We start from the raw sequence: 21,486 nt of genomic DNA, 5'->3' as shown, positions 1-21,486 counted from the left end.
CCACCCGCCCATCACCATACGATTAATAGCATGCATTGTGCCCCTTTTTCACCCTCCATCTACACCCTAGGCGAGAAAAGGGTATTGAGGAGAGTTGAAGGAATACACCAACTTTGAAGAAGCCACATTTACAGACACACTACAGACACATCAAATAGATATAGTGGTCCAAGCAATTACATTTCACATTGCAGTGAACAGAAGACAAATGACTTTTATGATCAAATCTATGGCAGGATTCTAGATTTGATCATATTTCTTTGACAAAAGTTGAGATTTGACATAGTTCCCCATTACACTGTCAAATTTCTTTGATATAAATGTTTGACGTATCAACTTTGACAAAGAAATATGATAGTGTAATACCAGCTTTTCCTCCACCTACCCGGCCCACACGTGTTCTGTATCTCCGCTAGCTACCCAAGCTGATATTGCTACTCACCCCAGTGGGGTGACAGCACCTGAAATTTGCAGTGGCCATGTATATGTGAATTATGCATATATGAGTTAGCGTGTGTCTGTGCTTCTTCATCTGATGTAGGAATTTGTCCAATAGCTTATTATAACCAACAGTCTACTTTTAAATTTGCCTGTCTGTTGCACTTCTTGTGTGTGGTAAATAATAATTTATCCGAATTCATAGTGTTGTTATTACTGGAAGACAATCATTGGTATCATTCTTGAATTGACAGGCACATGGGATCAGTGCTGCGGATGTCAAAAAACTGGAAGAAGCTGGATTTCATACAGTTGAAGCTGTGGCATTTGCTCCTAAGAAACAGCTGCTAGCAATTAAAGGCATAAGTGAAGCTAAAGCTGATAAATTATTGGTATGTAGTTCTGTTGTTTTCATTGCAGTTGTTTTAAATACTGATGGTTTAGTACTATTACATTTATTCTGTACTGTAACATCTTTGCCACAGAAATGTTCACTTATACTTACACTATGTGATCAAAAGTATCTGGACACCCCCCAAAACATACATTTTTCGTATTAGGTGCATTGTTCTGACACCTACTGCCAGATACTCTATATCAGTGACCTCAGTAGTCATTAGACATTGCGAGAGAGCAGAATGGGGCACTCCGCGGAACTCACAGACTTCGAACATGGTCACGTGATTGGGTGTCACTTGTGTCATACGTCTGTACGATAGATTTCCACACTCCTGAACATCCCTAGGTCCACTGTTTCCGATGTGATAGTGAAGTGGAAACATGAAGGGGCACATACAGCACAAACGCATACAGGCCTGCATCGTCTGTTGACTGACAGAGACCGCCGACAGTTGAAGAAGGTAGTAATGTGTAATAGGCAGACATCTATCGAGACCATCACACAGGAATTCCAAACTGCATCAGGATCCACTGCAAGTACTATGACAGTTGGGCAGGCGGTGAGTAAAATTGGATTTCATGGTCGAGTGGCTGCTCGTAAGCCACAAATCATGCTGGTAAATGCCAAACGAGGCTTCGCTTGGTGTAAGGAGCGTAAACATTGGACGACTGAACAGTGTAAAAACGTTATGTGGAGTGATGAATCACAGTACACAGTGTGGTGATCCGATGGCAGGGTATGGGTATGGTGAATGCCCGGTGAACGTCATCTGCCAGCGTGCATAGTGCCAACAGTAAAATTCGGAGACGTTGGTGTTATGGTGTGGTCATGTTTTTCATGGAGGTGGCTTGCACCTCTTGTTAATTTGCATGGCACTATCACAGCACTGGCCTACACTGATGTTTTAAGCACCTTATTGCTTCCCACTGCTGAAGAGAAATTAGGAGATGGCGATCACATCTTTCAACACGTTTGAGAACCTGTTCGTTATGCCTGGCCTGTGGTGGAGTGGTTACATGACAGTAACATTCCTGGCCTGCACAGAGTCCTGACATGAATCCTATAGAACACCTTTGGGATGTTTTGGAATGCCGACTTCGTGCCAGGCCTCACCGGCCGACATTGATACCTCCCCTCAGTGCAGTACTCTGTGAAAAATGGACTGCCATTCCCCAAGAAAGCTGTCATCAAGGCTAAGGGTGGGCCAACACCGTATTGAATTCCAGTATTACCGATGGAGGATGCCACGAACTTGTACGTCATTTTCAGCCAGGTGTCCGGATACTTTTGATCACATAGTTTAGTAGAGTGAAAAATGTACCTGGAGTCAATGTACAGTTTCTGACAACTTATTGTCAACGGGAATATTCTTCTGACAACACTCATCTTAAGACAAGATCTTGTCAAGTAACTAGCACTAGTTGAGACACAATTTGCATGATGCTGGATTAAGACATCAACCAAGCATACATACTTGTTTGTCACAATGGAAATGAATGATGATAAAGTGAAAAAAATTACAAGCATTCAAATGGCATAAGCAGTTTTGTGAAGATTTTATAGAAATTGTAAGGACAACACTTGATGTGGTGCTTGCCCATTTCCACCTCTTGCAGAAACATTGTAGTTGTTAAATCATGTAATCAGCCAGTAAACATTCAGCAATAATGCAACCTGACTCGGTCTATCACATGTGCCAGTTATATTGCATTGGATTTTGACCGCGTATTGTGTTGTATACTTCTGGATCCATAATAAGACTGATTCCTGAGTGCTGCCTCCACAATTTAATTGTTACATTCAAAACTAATATTCTACTTATAAATAAGTATGTATGAGGAATCATGATTTTTACAGAGCTATCCTATTTTTTGTATCCAAATAAAATACTGCTACCATTTTCAAATATGTTATTCAAGTAAATGGATAAGAAGCAGTTATAGAAAATACGTACATCATGGGTATAGGTCCACCAATGCCTTTAGTAAGAATTTATTGCCAACATATATTTCAGCAAAACATCACTATCAATCTAATAAGAAAAAGAAATGAGTATGTTACATTAGACATCTAAAACTGTTTTTTTAATCTAGTAATTAACATTTGTGAAAAAAAGGGGGCTTCTTCCCCCCCCCCCCCCTCCCCCCCTACAGAAAATGTGATGTGGAAGCTACAGGTATCTTCTGTTTATGATTACTGTGGTGTTTTGAAGAATTGCACTGATATATACTCACATGTGTGGATGGAGGTGGGGGGAGGGGGTACTTTGAAAGAAACATAGATTTAAGTGAGCTATGTGCAATTAATATTTTGTTCATAATTGGTACCAAGATCTTTCTGATGACCCATATATGAGGCACTTCGATTTGACCACTATCAGTTAACAGCTTGGGTGTTGGTTGCTACCTGTTTTCAGGTGAATGTTAAATACAGGAATGTACAGTGTGTCCCAGGAGGAATAATCATCATTCAGGGATATGTTAGGAATGATCTTTGATACTGTGAAACAAATCTCTTATATTGAAAGCTCTTTGCCTTTGCTTTCCATATTTTAGGAGGAAATAATGTGGACTAAAACACGAAACAAAAAGTCGTGTAAACATGGGCTTTAAAATGCATGCCTTAAGAGCTATTCGCATTTGTTCAACAGAAAAGATGAGTTTCACGGTGTCAAAGATCAACAAATGCTCACAGCTCTTTAATGTACGAACTTTAGAGTCCATGTTTAATGTTTTTTTCCCCCCCTTTTTTTTTTTTTTTTGTACCTTGGTCCATACTACCATCTCAAAAATTATGGAAAGCAAAGAGCTCGCAATAGAAGATATTCATTTCACCAGTACCAAAGATGAAGCTCTAACTCTTAAGGTATACATATTAGAGCCCATGTTTACTAGACATTTGTGCTTTGAGTGATCATTCCTGTCACATCCCTGAATATTTCGGGGCACCCTGTATATGGAAGAGGTCTTTTACGTAGTTGATAGTTTGAACTGACCTTGTATACTATACTATGAAAAACTATTAACTGTTTTTAATTAGTATCGTTTCATCTGAAAATCAATGAGCAAAACACAATGAGGTGACATAAGTATTGAAATATTTGCTGCTGATCAGCAATTTGAGGTTGCTTGGCAGGTTGTTGAGATCTAGATGAGTAAAACTGTGTGTTACTTTAAAATTGCCACTGCAAGTGGTCAGTGAGGACGGTAAGTGATTCTTCATTTCATATGAACACAAAAAATGCAGCAGTTCACATGCGAATTAAATCTCCATAGAAGTGAACCTCTAAATGCACCTCAAAATGAGTATGTGTTGGTAACAACCATAATGCATCACTTAGGTGATAAGAGCTGTAATTTTTATTTTCTTGTGAAACAACTGTTGCATATCAGTATCTGCAAAACTCATACCTTGTTATTAATCTATAAAACTGGCATATTGCAGCTGGAAGCTTCTAAGCTAGTACCAATGGGCTTTACAACAGCAACTGAGTTTCATCAGAAACGTTCAGAAATAATACAGCTTACAACTGGTTCAAAGGAACTAGATAAGTTGCTTGGTGGGGGAATAGAAACAGGCTCCATCACTGAAATATTTGGTGAATTTCGAACTGGTAAAACACAAATTTGTCACACATTAGCTGTTACATGTCAGGTGAGTAGTAACAGATGTCTAAGCCTCAGTGAATATAAAGAATTGCGTAAATAAATTTTGTAAATTATAAAGTGAATAATTCATAGTTTCACATAATTTTTGCTTACATTATACTTTTTAAAATAAAATGCTCTAGTATTGGTGTTTACTTGTTTAAGGAAAATCTCATTCATTTGAGAACCATTTGATTACTTACAGCCTTGGCCATTTATATTTCCCAATTCTCTTTGCAGCTTCCTATAGATCAAAGTGGAGGAGAGGGCAAGTGCTTGTACATTGATACTGAAGGTACATTCCGACCTGAGCGTTTACTTGCAGTTTCAGAACGATATAAGTTATCTGGAAGTGATGTACTTGACAATGTTGCATATGCAAGAGCATACAATACAGATCATCAGACACAACTTTTAATTCAAGCATCAGCTATGATGGCAGAGTCCAGGTACATAGTAATGAGAGAAATTCTGTAATGTAAGCATACATAGTGTGTTCTAGTTCTGTTAGAACTGCTCGTGTGACATTCCAAACTGCAATGCCCTCTTGTGGTGAATTGAGGTGTTATGAACCTTGGAAATTTCAACAGCAGCCATGTAGTAGGCCAAAGACTTTGCATCGCTGCAGCAGGTGTCCTGGCTGTGAATATAACAATACTTATCTGACACTACTTGGAAAATGACAGTGGAGCAGCAAGGCAACATCATTTTTGTTTAAGTTATGCAAATGAGGCAACGAAACATTTGATATGGTAAAAAGTGTTTATGGTAGTGATTGTTTAAGTCATTCAAATGTTTTTCAGTGGTATGCAATATTTCATGATTGCAGGGAGCAAATAAAGGCCGTGCCACGAGCATCAAAGCCATGAACATGTCTCACAGATGAAAATGTGCAAAAAGTTGCTGTATTCATTGCATCGGGTAGATGTATTTGTGCACTATTCACTGACAAGCTGTCAAGAATACCAAAAACTAGTATGCATGGAATTTTGATTGAAGATTTGGGCAAAAGGAAACTGCGTGGTTTGTGTGCAGGCAGTTTCAAATGATGAAAAACATGGCAGAGTCCACCACTGCAAAGGCCTGTTACAGGCAGCCCAAAGTGCCACTGATTTTATGAAATCGATTATAACTGGCGATGAGACATGGTGTTTCCAATACAAGCCCACATAAGTAGAAACCAAAGAAAGTGCACTTGCAGAAGAGTTTTGTGAAAACAGTGCTAAAAGTTTTCCTTGTATACCAAAGGAAACATTTGCAAGAGTTTGTACCAGAAGGACAAACCATTAATTCTGAATGTTATCTCAGTGTTCTCCACGGTTTGTGAATGAGAATTCATTGAATTTGTCCCGAATCCCAAGAGGTGGGTTCCTGGTAACTCCATCATGACAATGTCGCAGCCTACAAAGTGAAGATCGAGTGCCAGCAAATGGACGCAGTCCTGAATCACCCATTGTATTTGGCCCCAGCTGACTTCTGGTTGTTCCGTAAATTGAAGTTGGCAATGAAACGCTACTGTTACTAGGCAGTTAAAGGACTCCACGAATATTGTCTGCATTACTAAATGCATTTCCACACAGTCACTATTTCAAAATATTTTAAGATGATTTCAGTTGTGTAGTGATTAGAGAGAGACTATTTTGAATAAATACAATGATTTTGTGAACATAAGCCATCACTTTAATTTTTAACACCCATAGTCCTAACAGATCTGGAACACACTATGTACATGTGAATGATCATATTGTATTTTGAAGTAATCGAAAGTAGCCTTCTTGAGAAAGAACTATAGAACTGGATTCTATCTTTTTTTTTTCCTTTGGAAACAGGGAGAAACTGTTTCTACTACTAACATTTGTAAATGTACTTTACATTTGCTGAGGGAACATGTGATAAATATTCAGAACCCTTAGCATGTTGGCATATAGTGCATGTGCTCGTTGTCCCTTGATATTAAAAAAGTAATCTTTCTTTCGACATTCTAGTTCTAACAAATGGTTCTAAAAAGAAAGTGCAAAGGAGATGTGCTGGCAGAATATGCAGGGAGATTCTTCACTGTTGCAAATATTTTGTATGAGAATGGAAATAAAGGAAAGCACTTCACATGCCTGCATCCTTGTGATGACCTGTTTTTCTGTTATTGCATGTGAAATGGGGCTGTTTGTTGAGTATGGGATGTTAGTGGGAACTGTTGGATATGTGCAGTGTTGTTTTGAGCTCTTACCAAGAGAGCCACTCTGTTGTCCACATGTTACATTGCAACAAAGAGATGAGGAATATGTGCATTTTGCTACACTATATTGCAGAGACTGAAGCCAAGTGTTGCAAAAAGAAATATTTAGAAAATTGCAAATGTCTTCAGCAGTTATTTGTTATTTTCATAGTGTCCACTAATCATTGATGTGTTTTCCACAAATTGTCTCATTATGCTTAAAGAAGTTCATGGCCATTAAAGTGACTAAGCAAGGTGACATAAACATTGCCTTTTATTTAGTAAATGTGAATGGCAATGTTACGAAGCCCTAGTGTCACAAGTCCCTACTGTTTGTAAGATGAAGTTTTGATAGACAGATTAATAAAACAATAATTCTTACACTATATTTGCAAGATTTGATATTTGTAAAAGAAACCAACCCTGGAGTGTACTAACATATAATCTATATCGAAATTGAAATCTATGTCTGGAATTGCTTGAAAAATGAAACAAATGACAGTTTACCAGTCCATCAGCTGATTTGCTTATAGCTTATATAAACTTGTATTCAGCTGACTGAAGGTTTCAGCACCCTATGAAAGTGGCTTCTGATCACCAATTCATTTGATTGATTTGAAGGAGCTCTATTCTGTACAATGTCATGGTCTCTCTCTGGCTGCTTGTAGTTTCTTCCTCTTACTGTCATAAGCTTGAATTCTGCGACTTTCTGTTACTACTTCCATTGTAAATACTTTATGGTTAAAGGAGACCACTCACCAAAAAGAAACAGCTTGAGTTGTTGATAGGCACGCACATAAGAAGGAAAACTTGCTAGCTTCTGGCATTAATATATACAGGAGCATGCGCGTGTGCCTATGCCTGTACATAGTACCAGCTAAATTGACAGTGTCAATGCTGGGGGGTGGGTGGGTGGGTAGCGGTTCTGAAGGAAGCCAGCTGGGAATGCGAGAGGTAGGGCTGGCAGGTGTAATTGTTGTAGCTGATGGGAAGCGGCACATGGCAGTTCACATCTGAAGGTGACATGAGGATGTGAACTGGGAGGGGGTGATGGGATGGAGGAAGGGGAACTGTTTGGTGGAGAGTGCGGGGGTAGTAAGTTGCCTGAAATTGAGGCCAGGATGATCACGGGAACGTAGGATGTGTTCTAAGGATAACTTACATTTTTGTAGTTCAGAGAAGCTGTGATGGAGAGGAGGATTCAGATGGTTCAGATTGTGTAGCAGCCATTGAAATTGAGCATGTTTTGCTACAGGTTGCTCAAATTTGTTCTTGACAGTAGTTTGGCGTTGGCCATTCATTCTGGTAGAAAGCTGATTGGCAGTCATACCAACATAAAAGGGTGTGCAGTGTTTTCAGCTGAGCTGGTATATGATATGGTTGCTTTTTGGTGGCATGGCCTCCAAATGGGTAGGATAAGCTTGTGACATGACTGGAGTAGGAAGTGCTGCGTGTGTGGATTGATCAGATCTTGCACCTTGGTCTGCTATATGGATGTGATCCCTGTGACAAGGGGGTTGGGATGGTAGTGGCTTGGGGGTGGAGTAGAATATTCTGTATAGTCTGTTCGAAATTTCTGTAGTGTTGACTCTGTGACAGGCATGAGTGGAGTGCAAACCAGAGTTGCCATGTCCTGCACAGAACATAATGTAATCTTACATTTCGTTCAACTTCCTCAAACAGTCAAACCACTCATTTTATGAATATGGAATTTGTATCATTGTGTTCTGGAACAGTTACAATATATTTTGTTTTTAGTTTTATCTGCAACAACAAATTATTGAGATGATACGTGGACAGTTTATGAAAATGGATTTCGTTGGTTGATTGATTTCGGGGAGGGGACGAAACAGCAATGCCATCGGTCCCAGTGAATTAGGAAGGGATGGGAAGGAAACCAGCCATGCCCTTTCAAAGGAACCATCCCAGCATTTGCCTGAAGCGATTTAGGGAAATCACAGAAGACCTAAACCAGGATGGCCGGATGCGGGTTTCAGCGGTCATCCTCTCAAATGCGAGTCCAGTGTGCTAACCACCATGCTACCTCACCCAGTATGCATTTCATCATGACTAAATTTTCGTCATGCAGGAACCTTTTTTGCTATCTAAATTAGGTGAATACATTACGTGAATAAAATCTTAAGATTACATCATTTTTTCATATGTCTGAAACCAGAACTCTGTTGGTGATCTCTAATGGAGATAATTTGAGATAAATACGACACACAATGGTCCACTCGCAACACACCAACTACTAATTGTGTGCCCTTATGGTTTTGATACATGAAACAGATCGCTATAGGTTTGTAATGAAACTGTTATTAATTTTTCAGATCCACCTACTTAATGCCAATACAACAAAAATAAGATTAAGCATTTTTCTCACTTATCTTAAATAGGCAATATCTATTGTTTAGAAAGAAGAAAAGTGATGCAAATAACAGGGCATCTGTATTAAATCGGTTGCATTGTAAACAGTGACGTTTGTTTTGTGTGTTACAGACTGAATTCCTGAGAGAAACTTCCTTTGGAATTAGTTGGTATTAAGGCCTTCGTATTAAAATTTCATAACTTATGGCTATATAATTTTGTCATGCAGGTACTTACAGATGTAAACTTTATATGCCAAACATGTAGCTGAATCTGCCTATGCTCTATTTCTACAGGGATAATGGAAAAATTCCACAGATGTCACTCTTGTCGCTATGACTGTCACTGTTGTCATTTAATGAAATTATCATCTCCTCTGCTGAATTTTGGAAAAGAGCTTGATTCTGCCAAACTATTTCCATGATGCTCTGTGTATGTTTAACTGCTTTCCTCCAGTCTTCAGAGGTGACATTCCCGACAGTTCCTCTTGTGAATGCTTAGACTGCAGATAGAATAAATTTATTACTATTTCTGATGACATAACCTTTAATTTGGGCAATGTTAATTCTTTTGGATTGAAATGGCAGTGGTAAGGTGGTAGTGTAACGGCTGTCTGCCCATGCTTCTTGTGCTAGTTCATCAATTTCGTAAAGGGGTACTGTCGCTTATGGAGCAAGATTTTTTCCATAAGCTTCACCTTCTTAATGACGGCGCTTACATCAACATTATGACATTGAATCCAATCAATCATTTCCTCCTTTCAGATTTCCGTGGTAGATGCCTTAATAACAACAGGTGAATGGCGAGGAGTTGTATTAGAACAACTGTTGATGGTTTTCAAAAATTGGTATTAGTGAAACCTTCGAACCACTTCATAAATGTAACATGGATCATTTGTTCGTGATAATATCCTGTTTCCTTTGATTTAAAGGCACAAGACTGTTGGGGAGAAAGCTTTGCGAGGTGCCTGCATGAAGAAAAATAAGTCTGTCCCCATTGGCAACACCTCTAACCAATTGCCTGAAACCTAGCCTCCCACATCAATGATACTAACCACTTCTGCCACCAATTTTCCATCATCCCCACGCCTTTACCTTCCAGTTCCCTATTCGTTACTGTTGATGCCACCTCCCTATGCACCAACATCCCTCCTGCTCATGGCCTTACCACTATCAAACACTACCTCTCCCAAGGTCCTTCAGACTCCAAACCCACTACCCCATTCCTTTTACACCTTATCAACTATATCCTGACCCACAACTATTTTTCCTTTGAAGGGGAGATTTACAAACAAATCTGTGGCACAACCAAGGGCATCCACATGATTGTGGGCCAACTAGTAGTCTGCTTCAGATTGATTGATATCTTCATGATTTGGACTCAGGGCCAAGACACCCTATTCACATTTCTTCACAAGATCAGTCCACCCCCATTAGCTGTGCGGTCTGCATGACTGAATGCCATGCTAAGGCATCCTGGTTTGATTCCCAGCTGGGGCAGGAGATTTTCTCTGCTCAGGGACTGGGTGTTGTGTTGTCCTCATCATCATATCATCTCCATCTCTGACACGCAAGTTGCCCAATTTGGCGTCGAATGCAAGAAGTACTTGCCCTTGGTGACCGAACTTCCCTTAATGGGGGACTCCCGGCCCACAATGCCGTACACTCATTTCCATTTCACAAGCTCATCTACTTCACCTGATCCTCCTTTACCCAACTTTGTCACCTTCCTGGACATTGACATCCATTTCACTGATGGCTCCATTCACAATGCTGTCCTAAACTTTCTAACCACAAACAGTACTTGCATCTTGACAGCTACCATCTCTTCCACATAAAAAAAATCCCTCCCTTACTGCCTAGCTGCCTGTTGATGATGTAGCTGCAATGATGAGAACTCCCTTGCTGAGTATGCTGAAGGCCTCACAAAGGCCTTCACATATACGCAATACTCCCCCCCCCCCCCCCTCTAAAACTAGTCCACAAATAGATTTCCAGTGGCATGTCCTCACACAACCCCAATTCTCCCACAACCACAGAGAACTGGCTACAAAGCCTCCCATCCCCATCCTCGTTTCATGTCGTCTAATATCACCATGGATTGGAACAGCTGAACCATATCCTTTGCCAGGGCTTTGATTATCTCTCCTCAGACAAGGGACATCTTACCCTAGTTCCTTCCTACCCCTCCTAAAGTGGTGTTCCATCGCCCACTTAACTTACACAGCTTCCTAGTCCATCCCTATGCCCCTCTCACCTTTTGCGCCCAATCCACCCACCCAGCACATCCTACTCTATCATGTCACAGGCTTATCCTACCGCATCAGGGGCCCAGCCTCTTGTGAAAGCAGCCATGTCATATACCAACTTTGCTGCAAACACTGCATAGCCTTGTATGTTGGTATAACTACCAGCCAGCTGTCCACCAGGATGGATGACCACCACCAAACTGTTGTTGCGAGTGAAGGTGACCACCTTGTGGCACAATATGCAGTTGAGCACAGCATACTCTATTTCAATGTCTGCTTCACAATCCAAGCCATCTGGATCCATCCCTCCACCACCAGCTTCTTTGAACTATGCAGATGGGAGTTATTCTTACCACACGTCCTCTGCTCTAGTAATTGTCTTGGCTTTAATCTTGGGTAACCCATTATCCCCTACCTTCCAGCGAACAGTGCCCCTTCCTCCATCCCATCATCCCCTCCCAGTTCACATCCTCATGTCACCTTCAGCATGTGCCGCTTCCCACCGGCTACAACAATTACACCTGCCAGCCCTAAGTGCAAATAATCATAGGTAAACTTCACAGTATAAGCAAATGCAATTTACAACAACTGTCTGTTCACTTCTAAGAGTTCATTAAGCAACGTTCCCTAAGTCAGCCCTGGACAATGATCTATAACCAAGTGGGTGAGAGCTGCTCTTCTATCTTCTGAGTAGGCGTCTGTCCTTTGTCATTTGGTCACTGGCAGATTGTATGCGGCCGGCAGTTGGCCACGGCGGAGTTGTTATCTTCATCCTCAGTGCCGCCCTTGGCTCTGGTGGAACTTGTGCAAGTAGTGAGTCTCTATGGCACTGGGCACCAGATCACATCTTTGCACCTGTGGTGCTTTTGCCCTGACTTTCTTGTTCAGACAGCACAGCAGATGGGTCAAGGAAGATTGAAAAGGAACGACAGGTCAATCAGAGACAATACTGAAAGAGACCCAATTGTTGTGAGGATGAGTGGGGACAAAGATAAAGATAGGGGCTCTGATTGGTGCATGGTGATGAAAATGATAAAGACATAGAACTCACATTCAGACCAATTATTAACTCATTTTTAGTAAGGGCTTGTATGGCTATGATCTAGACAAGAGAGAAAAGTTCTCTGCCCTCTATATTAAGAGTGTAGTTTTAACATTATTTTTGTTCTCGTCTTCTCTGGACCGACTGCTTACCAGCAAGCTGCCTTTGATTTCCTCCTCCTCCTTTGCTCACTCACTCGCTCACCAGTGGGTCCTTCACTTTCACATCCTGTGGACTGAGTGACATGTTCCTATTGTATAACCTTCCCCAACCTTTCTTCTACCCGAAGAAGGAACAAATAGTCCATAAAGTTAAGACAGTGTGTGTACTTTAATGTGTGTCTATCAACACTATGAAATATTTCATCACGTTTCCTTGCTGCATTGTATTTAATTTCTTCCAGACATGTTTCACCTTTTACCTCAAGGCATCTTCAGTGAAATAGTTCCTCACAGTTGCCGCCTGCAATTCCTCTCCTTTGGTCACATGCTGGAGGTCGCACTATTAACTTCACTTAAGAAACATAAGCCCCTTTTCATGTTACTAACTTTCTTCCTTCAAATTTTCATATTGTTTGTGCTAATTGCTTTGGAGCACAATTGGACTTCTGTCATTAGCTGTAGATATTTTACTGAAAACTGTGTGTTGACTTTATGTCTCTTCCTGTGTTGTTTGTTTATGTAAACATCTAGTTTATGGATGACATGACAAATTTTGAAATTATGAAGCCACCCTTTCAAGAATAAAAGAACTCCATTTGTGAGCTGATCTAATTCATTATGAAAAAATTTTGTGTTTCCATTAACGTAGACCTCATTATTGGCTTTCCCTCTGCTCTCTTAGTACTGGACGACTTATGCAAAACTTCATCTGCAGTTTCTAATGTGGTGGTGTTTTAACATCGGGACTTTTTATCTGGAGCAGATTGTGACACAAACTTTTATAGCTGATGTTTTTGTTTTTTTATTATTGTATTTAGTTGAAGATGCAATATTAAATTCTCTCGTAATATTGTGTCGGTTCTCACCTTTTACCATTCTTCTTATGGTGTCCAGTTTTTGGTAGATTGATAATGTCAGATTCGGGTGCGTGAGTTGTTTGTGTGTGTGTGTTTGTGTGTGTGTGTGTGTGTGTGTGTGTGTGTGTGTATGTCATGTACTGTTGCTGAAGGCATTAATGGCTGAAAGCCTTATTTGCAACAGTCTTTTTGTTGTGCCTATCTGCGACTCATCATCTCTGCTGTACAGTGAGTAGAAATTTTCCTTTTCAAAATATTGTTACATTTGTGTTTTGCCATTTTAGGTGAACTTTTACTGTTTGTAAGGCATATTAACTGCATGTAAAAACTTTTAACTGTGCTGTAGTCTATTTAACAGTCATACAAGTACCTGAATATTGACAATTAAATGAAACCACACAGCACTGATGTAAATGTAAGTACTGTATATTTAGATCTACTGAATGAACTCTTCATTGCTGACATGTGCTGCCTAACTTATCTGTAAACCAACTGCAGATGTTTTTTTATGATTGCACATGTTTATTTATGATCACATTGTGTGATACCACATTTTTACTTACTGCCCAATTTGTGATAGAACGTATTTATTTATGAGTGTTCTTACTACTTCTTGTTTCTGTAATAAGATTTTCTGACCTTCCTCCTAACTTTCTACATAGCCCTCTGTATAGTAACTACCATCGATTTCCATTACATCACCTCGCGGTGGTCTCGCGGTTCTAGGCGCTCAGTCCGGAACCGCGCGACTGCTACGGTCGCAGGTTCGAATCCTGCCTCGGGCATGGATGTGTGTGATGTCCTTAGGTTAGTTAGGTTTAAGTAGTTCTAAGTTCTAGGGGACTGATGACCACAGATGTTAAGTCCCATAGTGCTCAGAGCCATTTGAACCATTTTGAACCTCGACCATAAGTTTTTGCCTTCTTATTCTTAACCTTTTTCAAATACTTTTCAGTCACTCCTTTTGTAGCTCGAACATCCAGCCATGAATCACTACTTGTTCTGCCTCTGCCAATTCTGAAAACTCTCCTTTTTCCTAACAGAATTCCAATCACATGTCCTAGTTCTGAAAAAATTTCGGGAGGTCATGCCCCATAGCTTGTAAGTATTCGAAAAATGTCGTGATTACCACCTTGAACTACTGATAAAACTCTTTATTCAACAACCAGTTTAAGTCGATAGATCATCATCAGGTTTTTAAAAGGATTTACAGCATCATATTAGGCAAATAGAAAAGCATTGCTATCAGATAATAAAACCATGAACTTGTCACTGCTGTCACCCCAGCATAAAAATTACATCGTCTATATATGAACTGCACTAGACAGTATGCTCTATTGTGTTACATCAGCAATCAGTGTTCAAGCCATGAATGGATGCATACCAAATACAACCTCTATATGATTACAGTGATAAATTGATGGTTTTATTATTTGATGTGTGATTTTATATTCACCTAATAAGATGCTTTTAAGAATCTGACTGTGGTCTGTTGACTGAAACTAGTCATTAAATAAAGAATTTTACCAGCAACTGGAGGCAGCACTTGGGACATTTTTCAAATTTTTTCTGAAATCTTGTGTAGCATATGAAATCCCAGCTACCTCCACTGTTAAAATAAGCATCTCACGCTGTCACCCATCCTACCACAATGACTTTCACCTTTTCAGTTTCCATCATTCCCTTATCCTCAGCAATCTTCTTCTTCCATTGGCACTACATCCCAGGACAGGACGTGGCTGCCTCAGTAATTTTCTGCCATTCCTCCCTGGACTTTGCTCTAGACCTCCAGTTACGACAACCAACTTTGGCAATGTCTTCTCCAACCTCTTGGCTCCATCTCAACCTCGGCTGTCCTCTTGGTCTTCTCCCTAAAGGTTCACTGCAGCAGGTTTTCCTTGCAGGATCTGACTCATTGAGCCGTATTACATTTTTATTTTTTTATTTACACGTCAAGTTCTGTAGGACCAAATTTAGGAGCAAATTTCCAAGGTCATGGAATGTGTCAGTACATGAAATTACATCATAAAAGTAATAACGGATAAAAATATAATGTTTATGAACCCGAAAAAAGTCAATCCATAAGTTAAAGTAAATGCTGTCAACAGTACAACAAGAATCACCTTAATTTTTCAAGGAACTCCTCGACAGAACAGGAGGAGTGACCCATGCAGAAACTTTTCAGTTTCGATTTGAAAGCACGTAGATACTGCTAAGATTTTTGAATTCGAATGGTAGCTTATTGAAAATGGATGCAGCAGTATACTGCACACCTTTCTGGACAAGAGTTGAGGAACTCCAATCCAAGTGCAGATTTGATTTCTGCCGATTGTTAACTGAGCGAGAGCTGCCTATTCTTGGCAATAAGCTAATATTATTAACAAGAAATGACAGTAAGGAATATATATATTGAGAGACCAGTGTCAAGATACCCAGACTCATGAACAGGGGTTGACAAGTGGTTCGTGAACTTACACCGCTTATTGCCTGACTTGTCCGTTTCTGAGCCAAAAACATCATTTTAGAACAGGAAGAGTTACCCCAAAATATAATACCATACAACATAAGCGAATGAAAGTAAGCAAAGTAGACTAATTTTCATGTCGAACGATCACTCACATCAGATACCGTTCGAATAGTAAAAATGGCAGCATTAAGTCTTTGAACGAGATCCTGAATGTGGGCTTTCCACGACAGTTTACTATCTATCTGAACACCTAGAAATTTGAACTGTTCAGGTTCACTAATCATAGCCACGCAGTTTGAGGCGATGACCTCAGCAGTTTTGTCCCTTAAGAATTCACACACATTTGAACATTTTTTTTTTTCCCACCAGTCATATGCCCCTTCTGTGAAATTAAAATGTCAGGTTTTGTTGAATTGTGTATGTGTGTTAGAAACTGTAAAAACTTGAGTCTTACTGTGATTTAGCATCAGTTTATTTTCTACAAGCCATGAACTTAGGTCATGAACTGCACTGTTTGAAACCGAGCCAATGTTCCACACAATATCCTTTACTACCAAGTTAGTGTCATCAGCAAACAGAAATATTTTAGAGTTACTCATAATACTAGAGGGCATAACATTTATATAAATGAGGAACAAAAGTGGCCTCAACACTGTGCCCCACTCAGACTCCACATCACAGCCATTCTCAACACTGTGAGTAATGACCTTTTGCTGTCTGTTTTTGAAGTAAGAGGTGAACCAATTGTGAGCTACTACTCCCCGTATTCCGTAATGCTCCAGCTTCTGGAGCAGTACTTTGTGATCAACATAATCAAATGTCTTAGTTAAATCAAAAAATATGTCTAGCGTTCGAAACCTTTTGTTTAACACATCCAGTACCTCACAGAGAAAAGGGAATACAGCATTTTCAGTTGTTAAGCCAACCTGTACATTTGATAGCAAATCGTGTGATATAAAATGATCAATTTTCCTTACATTCACAGCATTTTCAACAAGTTTAGCAAACACTGATGGCGTAGAAATAGGTCTAAAATTATCTACATTATCCCTTTCTCCCTTTTTATAAAGCGGCTTTACTACTGAGTACTTTAATCGTTCAGGAAACTGACCATTCCTAATGGACAAATATGGCTAAATGCAGGGCTAACATGTACAGCACAGTACTTTAATACTCTGCTAGGCACTCCATCATAACCGTGAGAATCCTTGGTCTTCGGTGAGTTAATTATTGACTCAATCTCCCCCTTGTCTGTATCACAGAGGAGTATTTCAGACATCAATCTCGGAAAGGTATTTGCCAAGAAAGTTATATGATTCCCTGTAGAAACTAAATTTCTGTTTAATTCACCAACACAGCAGTTGTCAGAAAATGTTGTTAAATACTGTACATATATCTGATTTATCAGTAAGAGAAATATTTTTACTGCGAACTGACTTTATATCGTCGATCATGGCTGCTGACCAGACACTTCCTTCACAACTGACCATATGGTTTTAATTTTATCCTGTGAATTATCTATTTTATTTGCATACCACTGTGAATTAGCTATTCTATTTGCATACCACATACTCTTTGCCGTTCTAATAACATTTTTAAGTGCCTTACAATACTGTTTGTAATGGGCTACTGTAGCTTGATTGTGACTACTTCTAAATTTTGATATAATTCCCACTTTGTTCTACTTCTCATAGTCATAAAGCCCGTCACTCCTTCGCCTTCTCCAACTCTCATTTTCATACACGGGTCCAAAGATCCTCCTCGGTGTACTTCTTATATGTGATCTCAGTCTGCTTTCACCCTGCTTTGTAATCATCCATTTTTTCTGAGTCATACGCAATTACTGGGTGTATCAGCATTTTGTGGAGTCAGCGCTTAGTCTCTTGTAATAGAAGCTTGGATTTCAAATGTCACAACATTCCAAAATAAAATCAATTAGAATCACTTACACGGGCCATAATTTCAGTCAGAGGGCTGCCATTTCCTTCTATCTTTGCACCCAGATAAGTGAAACATTCCACAAGTTCAAAAGTCATTCCATCAATGGTTACTGTGGGCTGTAAGGGTTAGTTTGTACCATTGTACATGTAGTGGGTCTTTCCCTCCTTAATTTTCAAACCCACCTTCTCTCCACTTAGTTTTAGAGCTGAGAATGTACTTTGTAGATATCTAAATGTTCTACTTGTTAGGTCTCAATCATCTGCATATTCCAACAGTTGTACGACTTATAGCCGATAGTACCTCTTGTCTGGATATCCGATTCACACACTAGTTTTTTGAGTGCCAAGTTGAAGAGTAGGCAGGAAACCCCATCCCCTTATCTTAGCCCAGTTCATGTGGGAAATTGGGGTGATAGCCTAGACTAAACTTGCACAATACGCTGGGGGTGCCTTAGGGTGACCCCTATCAAACGCACCAACTTCCTGGACGCCTGAAATTCCTGCATTGCCTCATAAAGTTTGGCTTCATTTGTTCTGTCTTATGCAGATTTGAAATCAATGAGAAGGTGATGCACACCAGCATTAAATTTGTTGGTCGTTTTTACTATTTGCCAGAGAGTAAATATGTGCTTCACAGTTTACTTTCCTGGTCTGAATCCACATTGGTAACTTCCAATAATGTTTTCTCCTACATGTGAGAGTCCAACAAACAAGGTATTTGACAATACTTTATAAGCAGTACTTAGAAGTGATGTGGCTCTGTAGTTGCTACATTTACCTGCTTTCTTGTGTATCAAACACACTATCCCTACATTCCATTCTTCTGGCAAGTCTTCCTTTTCCGAGATGAAGCACAAAATCTTGTATACCCCGCAATTTAACTCAACTCCTCCGGCTTTCGGTAGTTGTGATGTTATATTATCAGTCCCAGCACTATCAGCTACTCCTTTCTTATGCCTGCATGGGAATGCCTCTAGCCAATAAAGAGCCTAACACATTCCAAACCTTCAGCTGCTCATAGCTCAGTACTTTCTAAAGGCATCACCTTTAGCACAAAATCGAAGTTCAGTCGTGCTGGACGTGTAAAGGACATTCTTTCTTTACTCGGTCTTTTGCAGAGGAAACATTTATTCGGCACACACCTCCACTGACAACAACCAACTGAAACCCCACATGGAACCTCATTTAACACAGTCCCAATCTCCCTCCAACAGAGATCTTCCTCCCCTTCTGCCCAGTCATCACCTGGTAATCTTGCATAAATTCCTCATTTTTAATATGGTGTTACCTTCATTTGCCCCCCCAAGAACCATGGACCTTGCCGTTGGTGGGGAGGCTTGCGTGCCTCAACGATACAGATAGCCGTACCATAGGTGCAACCACAATGGAGGGGTATCTGTTAAAAGGGCAGACAAACGTGTGGTTCCTGAAGAGGGGCAGCAGCCTTTTCAGTAGTTGCAGGGGCAACAGTCTGGATGATTGACTGATCTGGCCTTGTAACACTAACCAAAACAGCCTTGCTGTGCTGGTACTGCGAACGGCTGAAAGCAAGGGGAAACTACGGCCGTAATTTTTCCTGAGGGCATGCAGCTTTACTGTATGATTAAGTGATGATGGCGTCCTCTTGGGTAAAATATTCCGGAGGTAAAATAGTCCCCCATTCGGATCTCCGGGTGGGGACTACTCAAAATGACATCGTTATCAGGAGAAAGAAAACTGGCATTCTACGGATCGGAGTGTGGAATGTCAGATCCCTTAATCGGGCAGGTAGGTTAGAAAATTTAAAAAGGGAAATGGATAGGTTAAAGTTAGATATAGTGGGAATTAGTGAAGTTCGGTGGCAGGAGGAACAAGACTTCTCGTCAGGTGAATGCAGGGTTATAAATACAAAATCAAATAGGGGTAATGCAGGAGTCGGTTTAATAATGAATAAAAAAATAGGAGTGCGGGTAAGCTACTACAAACAGCATAGTGAACGCATTATTGTGGCCAAGATAGACACGAAGCCCACGCCTACTACAGTAGTACAAGTTTATATGCCAACTAGCTCTGCAGATGACGAAGAAATTGAAGAAATGTATGATGAAATAAAAGAAATTATTCAGATAGTGAAGGGAGACGAAAATTTAATAGTCATGGGTGACTGGAATTCGGTAGTTGGAAAAGGGAGAGAAGGAAACGTAGTAGGTGAATATGGATTGGGGCTAAGAAATGAAAGAGGAAGCTGCCTGATAGAATTTTGCACAGAGCACAACTTAATCATAGCTAACACTTGGTTCAAGAATCATAAGAGAAGGTTGTATACATGGAAGAAGCCTGGAGATACTGACAGGTTTCAGTAGATTACATAATGGTAAGACAGAGATTTAGGAACCAAGTTTTAAATTGTAAGACATTTCCAGGGGCCGATGTGGACTCTGATCACAATCTCTTGGTTATGAACTGTAGACTAAAACTGAAGAAACTGCAAAAAGGTGGGGATTTAAGGAGATCAGATCTGGATAAACTGAAAGAACCAGAGGTTGTACAGAGTTTCAGGGAGAGCATAAGAGAAAGAAATACAGTAGAAGAAGAATGGGTAGCTTTGAGAGATGAAGTAGTGAAGGCAGCAGAGAACGTAGTAGGTAAAAAGACGAGGGATAGTAGAAATCCTTGGGTATCAGAAGAAATACTGAATTTAATTGATGAAAGGAGAAAATATAAAAATGCAGTAAATGAAGCAGGCAAAAAGGATACAAACGATCTCAAAAACGAGATTGACAGGAAGTGCAAAATGGCTAAGCAGGGATGGCTAGAGGAGAAATGTAAGGATGTAGAGGCTTATCTCACTAGGGGTAAGATAGATACTGCCTACAGGAAAATTAAAGAGACCTTTGGAGAAAAGAGAACCAATTGTATGAATATCAAGAGGTCAGATGGAAACCCAGTTCTAAGCAAAGAAGGGAAAGCAGAAAGGTGGAGGGAGTATATAGAATGCCTATACAAGGGCAATGTACTTGAGGACAATATTATGTAAATGGAAGAGGATGTAGATGAAGATGAAATGGGAGATACGATACTGCATGAAGAGTTTGACAGACCACTGGAAGACCTGAGTCGAAACAAGGCCCCGGGAGTAGACAACATTCCATTAGAACTACTGACGGCCTTGGGAGAGCCAGTTCTGACAAAAGTCTACCATCTGGTGAGGAAGATGTATGAGACAGGCGAAATACCCTCAGACTTCAAGAAGAATATAATAATTCTGATCCCAAAGAAAGCAGGTGCTGACAGATGTGAAAATTACCGAACAATCAGTTTAATAAGTCACAGATGCAAAATACTAATGTGAATTCTTTACAGACAAATGGAAAAACTGGTAGAAGCTGATCTCGGGGAAGATCAGTTTGGATTCCGTAGACAATACTGACCCTACGACTTATCTTAGAAGCTAGATTAAGGAAAGGCAAACCTACGTCTCTAGCATTTGTAGGCTTAGAGAAAGCTTTTGACAATGTTGACTGGAATACTCTCTTTCAAATTCTGAAGGTGGCAGGGGTAAAATACAGGGAGCGAAAGGCTATTTACAATTTGTACAGAAACCAGATGGCAGTTGTAAGAGTCGAGGGGCACGAAAGGGAAGCAGTGGTGGGGAAGGGAGTGAGACAGGGTTGTAGCCTATCCCCGATGTTATTCAATCTGTATATTGAGCAAGCAGTGAAGGA

The 21,486-nt window shown here is 40.1% G+C and overlaps 1 protein-coding gene across 1 annotated transcript in view; it reads left to right on the top strand.

Annotated features, from left to right (window-relative positions):
* The window catches only part of LOC126183253 (DNA repair protein RAD51 homolog 1), an 88,642-nt gene that overhangs the window by 31,713 nt on the left and 35,443 nt on the right, over nt 1-21,486 (top strand). Inside the window, exons 2-4 of the mRNA XM_049925072.1 lie at nt 693-830; nt 4,283-4,492; nt 4,726-4,934. Of these exons, the coding sequence (XP_049781029.1) occupies nt 693-830; nt 4,283-4,492; nt 4,726-4,934 (557 nt within the window). The remainder of the gene's footprint in view (nt 1-692; nt 831-4,282; nt 4,493-4,725; nt 4,935-21,486) is intronic.

Source organism: Schistocerca cancellata, chromosome 1, assembly GCF_023864275.1.
Source record: "Schistocerca cancellata isolate TAMUIC-IGC-003103 chromosome 1, iqSchCanc2.1, whole genome shotgun sequence".
Taxonomy (NCBI): Eukaryota; Metazoa; Arthropoda; class Insecta; order Orthoptera; family Acrididae; genus Schistocerca; species Schistocerca cancellata.
Note: the sequence above shows the minus strand (reverse complement) of the source record. Positions and strands in the feature narration are given on the sequence as shown.